This window comes from Papio anubis, chromosome 10 (genome assembly GCF_008728515.1).
Source record: "Papio anubis isolate 15944 chromosome 10, Panubis1.0, whole genome shotgun sequence".
Lineage (NCBI taxonomy): Eukaryota > Metazoa > Chordata > Mammalia > Primates > Cercopithecidae > Papio > Papio anubis.
In genome coordinates, this window is record NC_044985.1 from 61,180,827 (window position 1) to 61,199,426 (window position 18,600).

The window sequence follows — 18,600 nt, forward strand, 5'->3', positions numbered from 1 at the left end:
TTGCATATTATGATAATTTTTCGTGACCAAATTTTTGTATAGCACGTGGAGTTTAGTATTGAAGCATTTGCTTCTGATGCAACATGAGATTGATAGACTATTTCCAATGTAGTCTCTAGGCTCAAGAATTTGGGCTGTTCCAGAGTCTACACAGGATGTTGGATTGACCCTTTGAGGAAACAAATGTTTTCAATCAAGTATAATTCATTCCTCAGCCATGGAGCAGAGTTATACAGCTGCCATTCAGTGCTTATACTTTTATAGTTTATCCTTATGACATTACATTAGCAGAAACCCCTCAGACATGTGAAATATATGCTAATATTGAATTTATTTTGCTGGTAACTAGTCTTTTAAGAGGTACCTTCTCAAATATGTCTCATCTGAATTGCAAGTTCCGATTTTTCCTGTGACAAGTAAGAGCTATGACTTAGTTTTAGAAAAACCAGTTTTGCAGAAATATTTTGATGTGTTTCTTAGAGGAATTTTTTTTTTTTAGATGGAGTCTCGCTCTGTTGCCCAGGCTGGAGTGCAGTGGCATGATCTTGGCTCACTGCAAGCTCCGCCTCCCGGGTTCATGCCATTCACCTGCCTCAACCTCCCGAGTAGCTGGGACTACAGGTGCCTGCCACCACGCTTGGCTAATGTTTTGTATTTTTTAGTAGAGACGGGGTTTCACCATGTTAGCCAGGATGGTCTCGATATCCTGACCTCGTGATCCGCCTGCCTTGGCCTCCCAAAGTGCTGGGATTTACAGGCGTGAGCCACCGCACCTGGCAGAGGAAATATTTTTAAATAAAATGATAGGATTGAGAAATATGTTGCTTTTTAAGTTACTGCAGAGAGTACTAAGTAAGACTAATTAGAGTAGTTGGTTTTTACTTTTCAGATTATGCAATCAAGTAAATTCCTGGTTGTAGCATCCCTAAATGGAAGAAATTGCCAGCAATTTGACGAAGTCAGTCTTGTATCCATGTTGTGAGGTCTTTGTGGTTATTTATTTCATTATTCAAGTAAAAAATTATATTGATATTTCTGTATTAGTCCATATCAGGTTTCATGTAGTTTCAGACTATTAAGTATAAAATATACTTAGTTACAAGTTTGATGATTTGAGAGATTCTAGTAAGGGTACATTTATCATAGCAGGAAAGAAATCAATTATTTCATTAACTCAGTTTTAGTAAGCAATTTCTGTTTGAGTGTTCTTGAATTCCCTGAGCTTACCATTAACCCATCATTAAAATTTGTAAAAATATTCCCTCTCAGGTTAGTTTTGATCACTTACCAGCAGGGGTCACTTTAACTCAAGGACGTCTTTTCCTCCTTTACAAAATCTGTGGAACACTCTCAGCCCGGCATTAGTGAATAACATGGGAGTAAATTTAGAGCTCAAATTCTCAGAACTTGTGCTGTCTCTAACTTTTAAAGGCAATCTTTTGAGGTTTTTTTAAACCTACCAAATTAGTTTTAAAGCAGTGGAAACATAACCTAATCTTAACTGTATGAATAGTAACTCAGATTGAATGTTGTTTTTTTGAGAATAGTAACATTATTTTCATCTTTTGATTATAGAACCTTCCATTTAATTAACTGTAGTGGTAACTTTTAACTATTTCGAATTATAAGAAACATATTCAGCTTTGTATATTTAGAATGATGTACAATGATTTACAAATATCAATTGCCAGGAGATCATAAGCCAACCTAGATGCTATTTTTGAGTGCTTTACCTATATAAGCATTTAGTTATGACAATAACTGAAAAACTGACTTTTTAAAAGTCTGGTACTATTAAAGTATGAGACTTTAAAACTGTTGGTTTGAATTGGATAATTTCAAAAAAGTTCATGTTGAAAAACTAATATCTAAAAATTTTAAAAAACTTTCTTTAGCTTATTAGTTCTTTTTTGATAGTGTTTGTCTGTTACCATCTACTATGTCTCCTTGATACAAATAGGAATACTAGATAGCTGGCTTATGTGACTCGACTATGAAGTTAAAATCACACGTAATGTAATTGAATATTAGTTGCTATATGATAAAGCAGTTGCTCTGGAGCTTTCTTGCCATTTTTCCAGCTTTTTAATTTGAAAATTTTAAGCATGTAGAAAATTTGAAAGACTGGTACAGTGATTACCTGTCTATCCACTTCATATATTCAACAGTAATTAACTTTCTGCTCTGTTTAACGTGTATGTGTATATGTTTTTTGGACCATTTGAAATTAAGTTACAGACTTTTTTTTTTTTTTTTTTTTTTGGAAACAGAGTTTCGCTCTTGTTGCTCAGGCTGGAATGCAATGGCGCTATTTCGGCTCACTGCAACCTCTGCCTCCCAGGTTCAAGTGATTCTCCTGCCTCAGCCTCCCAAGTAGCTGGGATTACAGTCATGCACCACCACGCACGGCTAATACTATATTTTTAGTAGAGATGGGGTTTCACCATGTTGGTCAGGCTGGTCTCGAACTCCTGACCTCTGGTGATCTACCGCCTCAGCCTCCCAAAATGCCGGGATTATAGGTGTGAGCCACCACACCCAGCCTGGGTTGCAGACTTTACGACACTTAATGTAAATGCTTCAGCACCATCTCCTAAAGACAGAAGAATAGTGTTCTTCTTTATAACTACAATACCATTATCATGTCTAAGAAAATCAGTAGTTTTTTTTTTTTTGAGACAGAGTCTCGCTCTGTCACCCAGCAGGCTGGAGTGCAGTGGTTCACTGCAACCTCTGCCTCCTGGGTTCAAGCAATTCCCCTGCCTCAGCCTCCTGAGTAGCTGGGACTACAGATTTGTGCCACCACATCTGACTAATTTTTTTTTTCTTTTTTTTTTTTTTTTGGTAGAGATGGAGTTTCACCATGTTGGCCAGGCTGGTCTTGAACTCCTGACCTCGGGCAGTCTGCCTCCCTTGGCCTCCCAAAGTGTTGGGATTACAGGTGTGAGCCACCATGCCTGGCCAATCAGCAGTAATTTGTTAATGTCATCTAATATTCATTCTATAAGATTATTCCAGTTATCTCCAAGATATGTTTTATGGATAGTGTTTGCCAACGAAGATTTAATCAAGACCTGCATATTTTAATTGTTTTAAAGATTAAATACCCATAGAAATTTACTATACTAAATGTAGTATACTTTGCTTTCCCTCCTTTTTTTTGTGTGTTTTTGTTTTTGTTTTTGAGACAAGGTTCCCAGGTTCAAGTGATTCTTGTGCTTCAACCTCCCAGCTAGCTGGGATTATAGGTGTATACCATCATGCCCAGTTAACTTTTGTATTTTTAGTAGAGACAAGATTTCGCCATGTTGGCCAGGCTGGTCTTGAACTTCTGTCCTAAAGTGATTTGCCCACCTTAGCCTCACAAAGTGCTGGGATTGCAAGTGTGAGCCACTGCGCCCATCCCCTCCCATTTTCTGATACATGTGTACGTGCATGAATTGTTTTCATTAATAATATTTGCCATTGATAAAGGTGGAGTAGAATGTGGTTGATAGCAGGAGATGGAATTTACAAGTTGGTAAGAACTTAAAATGTTTTTGTTATGAATGACAGAGTGGCTATTACTCTCTCATATTTTACTTATGTGCTTAAGCCAAAATATATAAATATGTATGTTATATGTATATTCTACTTATGAAGAAAAGAAATCTGGTCTAATCAGGCTTTGTGTATTTTATTAGAAGTCAATGTGCCCATTTTATTAAAAACATTTCAGATTTGTAAATGTGAAAAAAACTGATTTTTCCTTTAGTATTTTTGGAAACTGGTAACATTTTTAGAAGTATCAACCCAACTACAAAGATACCTTTATGCCAAGATTTGAAATTACTCAGGTTTTACATTTAACATTTTTAAACTATTATACATTTAATAAGACTACAAAATAGAAAATAAGATAGTTTTAATGTAATTTTTGTTTGGAATATGACTTTAAAGCTGTGTGTGTGTGTGCATGCACACACGTGTGCATGTGTGTGTGTTTTAAGTGATTTTTGGAGGCTGTGTGGTTTACTGAAATAGTGCTCATCTAAAAGTCACAATGTCTTCATCTTCTGCCTTTACAGTGGATAAGACACAGTATAGTTTATAAGATGGCGTAATACTTGAGGCACTGGATTTTAGTTTTAGAAACATCTTTCTTCTAAAATAATCCGCTTTGGGGTCTGTTATTTCTTTTAGGATATTGTCATATGTCTTTGCCAGACATTAGGCAGCTTTTTCTGCTGATAAATTTAAAATCTGGTAACTTATGTTTGTATTTATCTGTATCTGCAGATTTCTTCTCTCCAAATATTTTATAGAAGTCATTGATATTTGTCTTCATAAAAATATATGAAAAGTTAACTTTTTTTCCTCTGTAAATCCTTAGGAACTAAATTCTTGATCTCTTAAATATAGAAAGATAATATTCATATTCTACCTGTCTAGCTTTTTACTGTATTAAATTTGTATCACCTTTTTTTTTCTTTTTAAAACAGAGATGTGCTCCGGCATCTATTCGCCTCATGGACAACAAGCAGTTTCAGTTTGGTAAGTAAGGAGTGATAATTTTAAAATGTCATTTAGCCACAAAAATTTATGAAATATCAGTAGAAACAGTATGGAGTGCAGAGGTAGAAAGAAGGTCAGTCTTGCCTTTCAGGAAGGTGTCAGTCTAATGAAGATAGACAATTACATAAATGAGTGAGGGCAGCAGTGTTGGAGGTCCTGTGAAAGAAGACTGCACTGGATACCATGGGCTGCAAATGAAGGAATTGATTCTTCTTGATTTTGCTTGAGGTTAAAGAGTCAGAAAAGGCTTGTATAAGAGAGATGCTTGAGCTAAATCTTCAAAGGTGAATACAAGTTTGCCTAGATGTCTCTTCTTCTCTACCAGACTTCTTCACTTGGCAGCAAAAATGTGAAGGTGTGAAATTCAATAATGTGTGATAACGACTTCAAATCGTTCTATGTGGTTCAAATAGAGGGTAGGGTTAGGGTTGTTGTATGAGATAAAGTTGGATAGGTAGACTAGGGCTTTGCAGGATAGACTTGGATTTTGTCTTGTCAGCAGTGGGATTTCTTTGAAGAATAAAATCAATCAACTTTACGGCTTAGCTCATTCTGGTAGCACTGTGCAGGATAGATTAGAAGGGTACATGCATGGAGGAGAGACACTAGGAGATGAAACAGTTCAAGAAGCAAAGTTTGAGGACTTTGAGCGTGGCAGCAGCAATGGAGATAGAGAACAGATGACAGATTTTCAGAAAATCAGTTTGCTAACTGGATGTGGAAGGCTAAATAAGAGGAGGAGTTGAAGACAACACCTAGACTGATTGGACTGATTGGGTAGATTAAATAACATAGAAGAATGGGTGGTGGTCTTGGGAAAAAGATATTATAATGGGTTGTAGTTATATTGTGAAGTTTACTTTGGGATTTAAGTTTATAGAATTTAAATATCCTCAAAACAATTCCTAAAATCATGGGAGTGATCACTCAGTAATAAATACTAAAGGCAAAGATAGGCAGGCTTTTGTCATGTCTAAAAGTAAGCTGAGATTTTAATTTGGGGAAGCATGGTTATAGTTATATAGAAACTTAACTAAAGTCAGGTTCATAACATACCAAGAGTTTAAAATTACATTCTTCTGAGTTAGTCATAATTGTTTATTCCTTTAAGTAAATTACTTTCAAAATACTATACTACTGACAAAAGTTTAAGATAAATATGTTCTATAAGTAATGAAATACTTAAATCAAGTGAAAAACCACTTGTGTGTTTTGGCCTGCATTTAGAGATCTTAAAGAGAGCCGTGCATCTAATTAATAAGACTGTGTTATTCATTTATATGTTATTGTTGTTGTAAACAATATTAGACATAGGCACCTTTGTAAAATTAGTTATGATTTGGCCATACTTATTTATAATTGAAATCCATAACAATTTAAAGTGAAGGTTTAAAGAAAGTCTCCCTGTCATCCCTCTTCCATGTTCTCATTACTATACCTGAAAACATACTTACTTGCTCTCCTCTAGCTTGCTCTCGTCTGTGGTATTATAGGTTCTACCTTCTCTAGTCTTCACTGTGTCTCCCCTCCCTCTGCCCTTTACTTAGCCACCAAAGCGATCCTTTTGAAATACAGATCTGATCATGCTTTTTGGCTGTCTGTATAACCTTTTTTACTTTTACTTAATTGAAGCCTTTACATTAATATATCCTCCCATGGCTTCTTGATCAAGCAACAGAGGAAATAATGCTTAGCACAGCAAAGGGTGTCCAGACCTTGCACTAACCATATGGCTGATTGGTTGGTGTTTATACCACATTGGTTGTTAACAAAGCACACGCCATATTATTAGTTGTGAATATTTTTAATATGGTATCTACCTCAGGTACAACTCTTAATACATTATATTGACATCTAATTTTAGTATATTGAAATGATATATATCATTGAGTATAATGAAATAATCCAAAGATGTCCTCTGTAAACTAAAGTTTCTCAAATTTAGGGTATGTTTCTTAGTCATTTTTCTATCACCTGCACTTATCACATAATAGGCATTTTTATGTGATTCAATTAGTCATCAAACTGGCAAGGGGGTGAACAAATCCTAGATAGCATAGTGCTGATCACATTGTCAATAGCACACTTTATAAAATTCTCTTCATGACTGTTCGTCAGAGTGGTATCTCCACTTTACAAATGACTCAAAGGCTCATTACTCTGACCACAGTCCACAAGTCATATGTGGTGGAGCTGGGGATGAACCCAGATTTGTCTGATTACAAAGCCCAAGAGTTTTTGCACTGTCTGTAACCACTGCTTTAAAATATAGATAATTAATAAATCCGTTTAAATGACTTGATTAACATTGAAATAACAGAAAGTTCACTAACAAACTGTCCAGCTAGTAAATTTGGAAATTAGTTTAATATTTTAAAAAACCACAATAGCGACTGGGCATGGTGGCTCACACCTGTAATCCCAGCACTTTGGGAAGCCAAGGCAGGCGGATCACCCAAGGTCAGGAGTTTGAGACTAACCTGGCAAACATGGTGAAACCCTGTCTCTACTAAAAAAAAAAATACAAAAATTAGCTGGACATGGTGGCAGGCGCCTGTAGTCCCAGCTACTCGGGAGGCTGAGGCAGGAGAATTGCTTCAACTGGGGAGGCAGAGGTTGCTGTGAGCCGACATCACACCACTACTCTCCAGCCTGGGCAACAGAGTGAGACTCCGTCCCCAAAAAAAAAAAAAAAAAAAAAAAAAGAAGAAGAAAAAACCCACAATAGCTAGAATATATTTAAAATGTAATTATATTGATAGGCAACATATTTAAGAAAAAGTAAAAGATATTATTTTCTAGTTGATACTAATGCTTAATATCCACTTAATACCCACTTAAAAGTCAGTATCACTTTTACAATAATTTGTTCTTCAAAGCTATCATGTCACCTTAGTATCAGAGATGTATGTGAGTAATTCTACTAGCGTTAATGGAAATTGTGCATATAAATCTCAATGAGTTAAGGTGAACATTTACCCTTAAGGATTATTTCATATCAGAGTAATATCATATGGAGTCCTCATGCATTGTATAAAGATAAGTGAATCTTTTGTATAAAGGCTTTTGTATAAAGAATAGATAATTTCAACTTCTGCCAAGAACACAACACGCACATTCAATATAAAAATGTTTATATATTTATTTTTAATTGTTAATATAGGATGAGTTCCATTTGGGACCAGAAATGAATGTTTTGATGATACATTATTTCTATCTTTATAGATATTAGAAATTGTCTCTTAAAATGCTAGTTACACTAAGAAGCATCTCTGATAGTTTAAAATAAAAGAAGAAAATCCCCAAACATATCTCTTACTTGTGATCAAGTAGCTCAAAAAGATTGCTAGGGTGATCTCTATCTAACCTGCAGTTCAGTTTGTTTGTTTGTTTGTTGCTTTGTTTTAATGCCCCAGGTATAGCATAGATATCTAACTCTTAGCCTCTGGTTAAGACTTCTATTACTTGGTCTTTTTTGTAACACAGTTTCCTATTATAATCAGCAAAAATGTAGTAATAAGTAGTATTACAGATTGAGATTCTTATAAAAAATGGATAGAAAAAAACTACCAGTGATAGTTTTATAAATAGCTAGTTTGCTGTTTCTAAACTAAACAAAAGGAAGGGCCTACATGTTAAAAACAAAATCCCCAAACCTTAAAGGCTTTTTTTAAAAAAATAAACTTTTTATTTGGAGATAATTTTGATTTACTTAAGACTGAAATTCTTTATAAAAATTCTATATAAATGGTATGACACCTTTTTCTGAATTGGGCTGCTAACACTGAAGCCAGATGCATGACTCTTAAATGTAACAGTCATAGGAGTCGAGTCGTCATTTCTTTCTGAAAACAGTGAGAAAACAGTCAAAGGTTTTCACTCAATTAAGCTTAATCTGCAGGCAAAGATGTTAATTTAACAGATTTTGAGACTCCATTTATGTTATTTTGGCAATTTTAACTCTCCGGGTGTGATTAAGGAAGCAATTGCTAGTTTTATGCCAAGAATTCTGACTGAATTAAGAATTAATTAAGAAACAACCTTAAACTTGTCATTAACTCCATATTTGGTTATAGTTCTGAATAGTTTCTATATAATTAAAAAAAACAGAAGTAAAACCAGCCACCATGGGTGTTCTTAATGAAATAAAAATTAATGAAGTAATTTTATTATGTGTAAACCATACCATTGAAAGATACCTAAACTATGTGTAGTATTAATTACATATAGTAATTTGACTTGAAAAATCAAATTTATAATGTGATTTGTAAATAAAAAGTTGTGACATTTGAAAGAAGATAAAAGTATCAAACAATATAACTATATATCTTAATATAAATGTTTATGTAAATGGGAAGATTTTAAAAATTAAAGTCATGAAAACTTTTACTTTCTTTTAGGATACTAACTTGGAGTAGCTTCTTGATCTTCTGAAAAACACAGAATAACCTATTTATATAAACTTTTTTCTTTTCTTAGGTCATGCTCTTAAACCTCAGGTTTCCTCTATTTTTACATCATTTTTGGATGGATTAAAAAAGTTTTATATTACAAAGGTAAGAATTTTTATAAAATGCTAAAATTTTAAATGCTTAAGATATCTGTTTTCTGCTTTCTTCCCACATGCACCTATTATAAGGGTGTTTTTCCGTGTTGCTATGTACATTTCAGAAGTATAATTTTTCATGTTGGAGTAAATATTAAGTAAATCAATCAGGCAGTCAGTTTCAGAAAATTTTAATTCTTTTCCAGTTTTGAAGCTTCTAAAAATAACACTGCATTTGAACAGTTCTGTTTTCATAACATTTTCTATAGTTTGAGTTTTTTCCTTTATGGAAGATATCTATAAAGTGAAATAAGAGTGTGGATTTTTTTAAACCTATGATTGTTGCATTTTTTTCCTAGAGTGTTAGTTAGCACCTTCTTTTCCTTGCATCCTTGTTATTCCATGTGGGATTCTTTTTGTTACATTTTAAATTTACCGGGGGGAAACAGTTCTTTCTTCTAGTTCATGTTTTTTGAAGCTCCAATGGGACTGAACTTTAACGCTTTCTTTTATTTTCTAGATCTAATTTTTGTGTGAATTCGTTGGATATGTTTATTTTTGCCAGGTGGTGGTGGGGGAACAGCTTCATGTTTTTTTCTTGGTGTTTTGATGTATCCTTTTGAGATTGGAATTATTAGACGCCCTTTGTCATAAATGTTGTAAATAATTTCTTTTTTTCCAGGCAGGCATCTCCTTTTTTAATCAGGATTTTTATTTTTTGGTGTAAAATTTTTATTTTTTGGTGTTCAAATTTTTATCTCTTTTCCTGTGATTATTTAATATAGTCTAAGCTTAGAAAAGCCTTCCTTCCTCCAGAAATATGATCAGGGCCATTTTCTTCACTCTCTCTTATAATAAATGAGAATTTTTTTAAAAAATTGTCTTTATTACTATTTGTATTTACTTCCATTTTATTATGTGAAAAAGATCTAAATTAATCTTCCCCTTCTGCTCCTCCAATTGTTAACCAGTTGTGGCAGCACCATTAATTAATCTGTGCTTCTCATACATTGATTTGCTATGCCTCATATCTTATATGCTTATCTAAGAAATAGACACCATTTTAGTGCATCTCAGTCTCTTTTAATGAGCTTTTTGTTCTTAAAAAATTAAATAGATTTCATTGTTGTAGGTCTATTTTTCCCTCTTGCTATTCAGAATTTTCCTTGTTATCACCATCACCTTTTTATTATTCTAGAAAAATTTTAGAAACTTTTCATCATTTTAGGAAGTTCATTGTGGTTTTTTTATTAGAATTGGAAGAAACTAGTACATTAATTTGGAGAAATATTGAGTGATTTATAATACTTAGTTTATGCATTTAGGAGCATATGTCTTACTCACCTTTTTTTTGGATATGTTTTAGATATGTTTCCTAATATATTTCTTTTTAAGATTGTTAGATACTATTTTAGTTTTATGCGTAAGATTGCCTTTGAAAACTTTATTTAATAAGAAGTTATTGTTAGTATGTAGGGATGTTGTTGATTTTTGCTTCCCGCCCAATATATCCAGCTACTTTATTCTATCATTCTGCAGTTTTTTATTTGATTCTTTATTATAGTTATTATTTCAATAAGTTATTTGTTGTATTTACATAAGCAATATGTCACTATGATTAACACTGTGGCATACTTTGAAATAAAGTGTTTTTTCTGTGCTGAATAGTTTTACTACATTGTAATGACCTGAATAGATTTATTAAACATTCTTAGTGATTGACATGTAAAGTTCCAAAGCTCAGTTTTTAAGAAATCCATGTATTTGAGCCCATATCAGAAGGAAACGAGCAAAGTGTATTTTGATTTATTATTTTGTAGGATAAGACTTATCTGTAATAATAATAATTTTTTTTTTTTTTGTAGTTTAAAGGATTTGACCCAAATCAGCTAAGTGTAGCCACATTGCTCTTTGAGGGGGACCGTGAGAAGGTTCTTCAACATGAAAAACAAGTGTATGATATTGCTGCAAAATTTGGGTATGGCTTCAAGTTCATAATGCCAAGAGAAAGTTAAAAGCTAAGATTCTAATATCACCCAGCAATTATTAAAGTACTAGGCATTAATGTCTCCAAGGAGACTGCATGTCTCAAAGCAGTTATTAATTTCAGTTTGGTATTAAATTTGTGGTAATTTATGATAGTAAATTTAAAATATTGTTTTGGTTTACTTCCAAAATTTTTAGGAAGTTAGATTGATATGTTGCTCTTGTCTAATTATATATATATTATTATTTAAACATTGTATTTTTCCTAGATTTTTACATTAATGTCAGTTTCATGATATTTGTTCTTCTAGAGTAAAATAGAAAATTCATTGTCCTCTTACTCTGTGGTGATAATAGTGTATGTATAAAGCATGCTACTAGTGTGTTTTTAAAAGAAAATTGTGTTTAATTGAAGGTATTTGATAAATTATCTATACTCCACCCCCTGTCACTTACTGTTTTATGTTGGTATAAAGAAACAGAAAACATTTCACATCTATAACCAACTGAATAATGGTAGCGTGGTTTCTGTCTTCTTGATGGATTGTAAGACTGATCGATGAGAACTATAGTGAAAATGCCATTTATCAGGACTACATTTTTTCCTTTCCTTTTAAAGTGCATAAACTAACAATTTCTAGACACTATTCTTTCCTTTTTTTATTTCAGGGATTAAAATATATCATATCCATTATGCTTAATATGAGTTCTTTGTAAATATTTATTTTCATTTCTTTTTTGTTGTTTTTTAAGAAAACAAATGAACACTTAATTTGGAGCCATGTGTTTTAGAATGCCCCACTTTTATGTATTTTTTTCATATATAAGCCCTTTATTTCTAGGGTTGTCTGAATTTAGTGTTAACGTGCAGTATTCTTAAAGGGGAAAAGAGTGTAATCTTAGACTTAAATTTTAGTTTACTTTTGTACTATTTTTAAGTATTGAAAATGTCTCACTTTTATTTTTACCCTTTTCTGAAATTGGCAAATGGAATTTTAATTTTTTCAGTAAAAGAGAAAGTTTATTCGTCTTTCATCTTTTCTCAATAACTGTTTTGGGAATTGCTGATATTTTAACTAAATCACTTAAAAATAATTATGTTACAAAAATCCAAGTAATGACCAGAAGACTTGAATTTCAGGTCATCTTATTTTTGTTGGAATTTTTGAAATGTACATGTTTTCCTTCCCAGAAGGAATTTATCCCTATGTATATACCCGTTTTTTAGTTTCTAAGTTATAGGGAGTATGTATGTAATTTGGTTAAAAGATTGTTTTCTTAAAACATATGATATTAGTAAGAAACAAGGAGATTTAAAACCTACTCTAGCCTTAAATATTAGAGACTGAAACTTTAAAAAATTGTTCATTGTATATTTAAATATTTACTTGGATTTCATAATTTCTCAGAAGGACTTGTAGGAAAATGGAAGGGTGCATTTTGCTTTATCATTTGAATAACTGTATATAGGATTAAATTTGCTTAGTTTCACCTCAGTCCTCTCCCCGCTCACACACACCTCCACATCTGTACACGAACCCACACACAGAGGAATTTCAGTTTTTAGGATCTATCTTTATAATGTCAATTAAGTATGACTAGTAAGTCATCACTAGTTAGTAATGTGTCACATTTCCTTTTAGAATGGGGTAGGATGATGACATAATGCTTGTTTGTTGTGCCTCATAATTTTTATAGGGCATGACCTGTCTTTTCTTGTGCATCACTGTTGATGTCTAGTTATTACTAAATACTTGATGTAGTAATTGTTGAATGAATGAATGTAAGTGAATGCTATATTTTCCTGATATCTTTTATTCTACTTTGTTTGTGCCTAATTACTGTGCCACCTGTAAAACTGTATTTTCATCTTTAGGTATTTGTCAAAACATTTTGTCAGGTTTTTTGTTTGTTTGTTTGTTTTTGTGTTTTTTGAGACAGAGTCTTGCTCTGTCACCCTGACTGGAGTGTAGTGGTGTGATCTCAGCTTACTGCAACCTCTCCACCTCCCAGGTTCAAGTGATTCTCCTGCCTCAGCCTCTTGAGTAGCTGGGATTACAGGCTCATGCCACCATGCCTGGCTAACTTTTGTATTTTCAGTAGAGATGGGGTTTCACCATATTGGTCAGGCTGGTCTTGAACTCCTGACCTTGTGGTCCACCCGTCTTGGCCTCCCAAAGTATTGGGATTACAGGCATTCATTTTGTCAGTTTTAATTTGAGCCACCAACTGACATGAATGTCAGTAATGCCAGTTTTGTTTTCTCGTATGTCACTATCCATTTACCAATTAAAAATATAAGTGAATCTTCTTTAAGATATGGCATCCAGCTGCCTTCAGATACTGATACTTAAGCCCAAGCACTATTGCTGTACTTCCAGCAGTTTTGCTTACTCAAACAAAACTTGTATCAAATTTGTCCATTAAAAATAGGTTATAGTAAATGAGATTCAATTTAAAGCAAGGGTAAAGAGTTAAAGACTGGCTCCGTTTGAGGTCTTTTTTTTTTTTTTTTTTTTTTTTTTTTTTTTTTGAGACAGTGTCTTGCTCTGTCGCTCAGGTTGGAGTGCAGTGACCTGATCATGGCTCACAGATGGGGTTTTGCCATGTTGCCCAGGTTGGCCTCAGACTCCTGGGCTCAAGTAATCTTCCCACCCTGGCCTCCGAAAGTGCTGGGATTACAGCCATGAGCCACTGCGATGGGCCTATTTTAAGTTTTTAATACTTGGAAATACCCTCTTTTGGTTTTCTCTCAGAAGTTCTAGTATCCCACCGGTTTTCTGTAGGGACTAATTTTTTGTTGTAATCACTGAATATTCAAGGATATTTTACTTAGGTAAAATACTACTCTTCCCACCCTCAATTCTCAATCATCTCTCCTGCGTAACAAGACAAGGGAAAGCACCACCAAGTTTCTTTCTGCTACAGTTTTCATGTGCTTGTTTAGCTCATATATTTTATTTTGAATTGGGGCATTATTCATCTATACCTTATTTTTTTGTTTATGAAACTCTCTACTGCCTCATTAGCTTTACATTGATTTTTATGAAGTACTCCCAACAATTTAGAGCATTTTTATGTGTTGTCTTAGCCATTTTTTCTCTTTGCTTGCCTTTCACTCCCACTCCAACACAGTAATACCTTTGAACACATATGACCCAACAGAACATAGTAGCCACGTAATGAATAATCATACTTTGATTGTTTATCCATGTTTGCTAGTAATGTATTTTAACTTCTCCAAGAGCGGAGCAGAATAAACATTACCTGTCAGCACTCATGACAGGTGTTTTGACATTTTCCAAAGAACTTAAGGTAATATGTTATCGTTACTTTTAAAGCATGCTTAAGTTGTTTAATGTAATTCAACATGAGAGTGATTAGGTTCACCAGATGGCCCTTTTATATAAAAAGATTGTCTCTCATTCCTCTTTCATTAGTCTTTCCAGTCCTTCCTCATGAGACAGCTTTAAATTTGTTTAAAAACCTTGAATTGATGTTTGAAATTTGTGGAGACAGCAGGAAGTAGGGGATGGATGTTGCTACTTTTAATATAAAGCAGTTTGAATCTACATGCAGTCATTTTGGAGTGATTACAAAAGTCACAATTTAGAAGCATTTAATTTTTAAGCCCTACTATTCTTATATATTGTATTTTAAGGTAATTCTGGCTAGAATATTGACAATTCTGAAAGCTAAAAAGAGAAAAGTTTCAAAAAGTTCAATCATAAGTCTGTGATTTCCTTGTAAAGCCCAGACTGACTGTGCTTCTTTGAGCTTATGAATTTAGAAAGGACATCCACTTTCTTCCTGCTTTAAGTGAGAAAATGCATGTTTCTCTGTGGTTTATCTCCCTGGATCCTAATGTGAACAGATCTGTTTCCTGCCTGCTGCCAGAAATTAGAAATATTAAAAGAGGGTCTAAAGAAAGATGACTTGGGACTGAAAAGTAGGACTTTTTGTCTCATCTTGACATAACAGAGGCAAGCCTACTAAATGTTTATACCTGTTACTTCTCATCAGGTACATACTTGGCATTCTCTTTTCTCAAATATTCCCAACACAGGTGTCTTACACCCTTTCCTACTCCTCTTTCTCTTTTCCTTTCCTTCCACCACTAGGTTCAGGATGGATGAACTGTTTCTGTTCCTAGACCTGTGGTGGTTTTTCTGTCTTGGACTCAGAGTCTGACTCTATTTTATATCATCTACTTGAGCTATGGCCTAAGCTATTTTCCTTTAAGCACTTGCCACAGCAGTTTTCTGACTTGTTTTCCTTTTGTTTTGAAACTTTATTTGGCTTTCTACCTCCAACCTCACATCCAACTCAGAATTGTGTTCTTTCTCTTCTTCTCACTTTCAGCTGCTTGACCGAAGTTTTATCTTCTTTGCTCATTAACATTCTAATACAAACAGTCCCCTTCATTTTTTTTGTTATACCCCATTCTCAAGTAGTTCTAGACTAGAGCTGCTTATATCAAATCTTTGCCACTTCTTTTGGATAACACCATCTACCGATAATGGCAAGTCAGGAAATTTTGATTTAGCCCACTTAGCCTGAAATTATCTTACAGTATTTGTACAGAACAAGAGTACATCTACATTGTAGTATTTACTTACTAACCAAATTCAACACAACTTCAGAAGAAGAAAATATTTAATTATGAGGTGTTAATTGAGGCCATAAGATAAACAATTTTTCCTTTAGTTGACCAAAGTTAAAATTTTAATTTCTGTATGATAATGGAAAAAGCATAATTAAAAACTATTTACTAACGGTAGTAGAAAAACAGTATTCATTCATTGTCTTTTAAAATAAGAATAACTTTTACAAACAAGAGTACTTGGACTAAATTATATGTCATATGGGATTAATTCTAACTAGATCATCACATATAATTTCTATGGATGAAATTTTCAAATTGAAAGAGATAGTTTATATGTTCATAGTAATAACTTACCTGTGTTGGTCTTGTATTTGTTTATACATTACTTTATAAAATATTTCTATGTAAATATGTTTTGTCTCTCATTTAAATCATAAATTTCATAAAATAAACACCACATCTAACATTCCAAATACTATGTGTTCATGTATTCTGGAAGCTTCTCCGTATTGAGGAGTTCCTAGTCAGTCGTCACATTTCTTCAAATACGAGTAAGACAATAATAACATATGAATATATGAGTAAGAATATGATAAATAACATAAGATTACTTGTGTGAAGATTATTTCAGCTTGTTTGTTTCTCATAGTTAATTCTTTTTGTGCTCTTTTGTGAATATGGGTAGACGTAGTTGAGTTTATGAGTCAATTTTATTTGGTGAATAAAAGTTTGAAATTAAGATGAAACAAATATTAAAAGTGTTTTCAGATTTTTGTTATTCAAACTTATTCTCTTGGCAGCTTTTTGATACATTTATGATAAATGAGATTAAGATAAAAATGAAATGCAGTGTAATATATGTTAATCTGTTAAGCAGTTGTCTTGAGGTATCATATCCGTTTGGTTAGTTTTATATATTTTTAATAGTTGATTTGAAATTAACAGTTTATTCTTTAATTACAGTGGGTTGGCAGCTGGAGAAGATAATGGACAGAGAGGTTATTTGCTGACCTATGTCATTGCATACATTCGAGTAAGTTATATCATATTTCCCTTGCCACTTAATTTATGTTGAAAACAATACTTTTTCTTACTTTGAGTGAATGCAATTGTCTTCCCTATTTTTAAAAATTTTAAGCTACTGTAATTTAGCATATCATTTTACATGAACCTTGTTTTAGCTACAAATCTTCAGAAGCCCATTTAAACCTTCTCCATATGCTCTTGAAGAAGTTAAAGATGATTTAATGTCTTTCTGCTCTTTAAAAGAATGGAGCCTTTCTCTGTTTAAAAGTTGAGCATACCATTCATAACATTATTTGGTTAAAATCAAGCTGTTTTACTTAGGAACATTCTTCACTTAATAATCTGTTTTAATGATGTGTAAATCTTTTAACTGTTTTAAAATTTTGATATTTAACTTGATGTAGTTATTTGTTCACTGATGATGATTATAGAATTAAAGAAATAATTATGTGTGCTTGAGCACTCAAATGTTTCTAATTCTAGATGTCCTACTTATGATATACTGAAATTGTCTTATCTCAATCTGCTGTATTTACTGATATGAAATTGTTCTTTTGAAATTTTATTTTTTCAGTTTAGTTTTTTTTTTCTACTTTGGTTGTAACAAATTCAGATTTCTTAATTGCTTTCTGCTGTTGCTGGGGTTACTTTTTTTTTTTTTAATTTTTCCTGTTTACTTAATTTGAATGATCTTATTCTAAAAAGTCGTTTTTTCAGATATCCTATTGAGAATTTGGTTTCCACAAATACTCAACTTTCTTTTTTTAATCATAAAGTTTTTTGGAAATTTATACATAATAGATGTACATACTTTCAGGGTACGTTTGATATTTTGATAGCTTCATATGATATGTAAAGATTGAATCAGGATTGGGATATCCATCACCTCCAAATACTAAATTTACTAATTTTTCTCTTGGAAATTTTGAGCCATATACACAACAATTGTTGTAAGCTTATATACAACATGTATTTACTTCTCTAAAAAAAGCTGAATTATTATGTTCTCATTTTAGCAAAAATTTAATCCTAGCTAAAATCTGAATTTTAAATTGCAGTGAATTTGAAGCATATAGTCCTCCTCTTTTGTCCCCTGCCCCCACAGTGATGATGATAAGTAAAAGTATATTTATTGCCTGTTCAGCATTTTAGAAATTTTGATTAAGAGATGTACTGATTGGGCCGGGCATGGTGGCTCACGCCTGTAATCCCAGCACTTTGGAGGCTGAGGAGGGCGGATCACCTGAGGTCAGGAGTTCGAGATCAACCTGACCAACATGGAGAAACCCCATCTCTAATGAAGATACAAAATTAGCCAGGTGTGGTGATGCATGCCTGTAATCCCAGCTACTCGGGAGGCTGAGGCAGGAGAATCACTTGAACCCAGGAGGCGGAGGTTGCAGTGAGCCAAGATTGCGCCACTGCACTCCAGCCTGGGCAGTGAGTGAAACTCCATCTCAAAACAAAAGAAAACAAACAAACAAAGGAAAAAAAAAAAAAGATGTACTGATCATGAAAGGTAATAGATGATTGTAGATATTGTAAATAATATCTACCTTTATAGGCTGTCAGTATCATAGTTTCTTCCCAAAATAAGCATTTTGAATATACATAAAATGTTGTTTGTTAGGCATTTTCTCTGAGGATATTGGCCTTTTCCCCATAATACTGAATTCAGAATTCTAGAAAATGAAATATAACTAACAAGTACAGCATAGGCACAATTTGGAGTATCTATCTTAATTTTTAAGGTTCTAGTTAATGTTAAAACTGAGTCAAAAGCAAGTTAGAGATTGTACCCCCCCCCCACCCTGGGGTTACATGTTTTATATTTTTGTAAGTTTTACAATGGTTAATACCATTGTCTCCAAATATATTTTTA

General features: G+C 33.1%; 1 protein-coding gene across 3 annotated transcripts in view; it reads left to right on the forward strand.

The window, feature by feature from the left end:
• Positions 1-18,600, forward strand: part of AGPS (alkylglycerone phosphate synthase) — a 160,248-nt gene that overhangs the window by 103,082 nt on the left and 38,566 nt on the right. For all 3 annotated transcript variants that reach the window (XM_031651376.1, XM_031651378.1, XM_031651377.1), the window contains 4 exons: positions 4,482-4,533; positions 9,034-9,110; positions 10,966-11,078; positions 16,656-16,725. In XM_031651376.1, the coding sequence (XP_031507236.1) occupies positions 4,482-4,533; positions 9,034-9,110; positions 10,966-11,078; positions 16,656-16,725 (312 nt within the window). The remainder of the gene's footprint in view (positions 1-4,481; positions 4,534-9,033; positions 9,111-10,965; positions 11,079-16,655; positions 16,726-18,600) is intronic.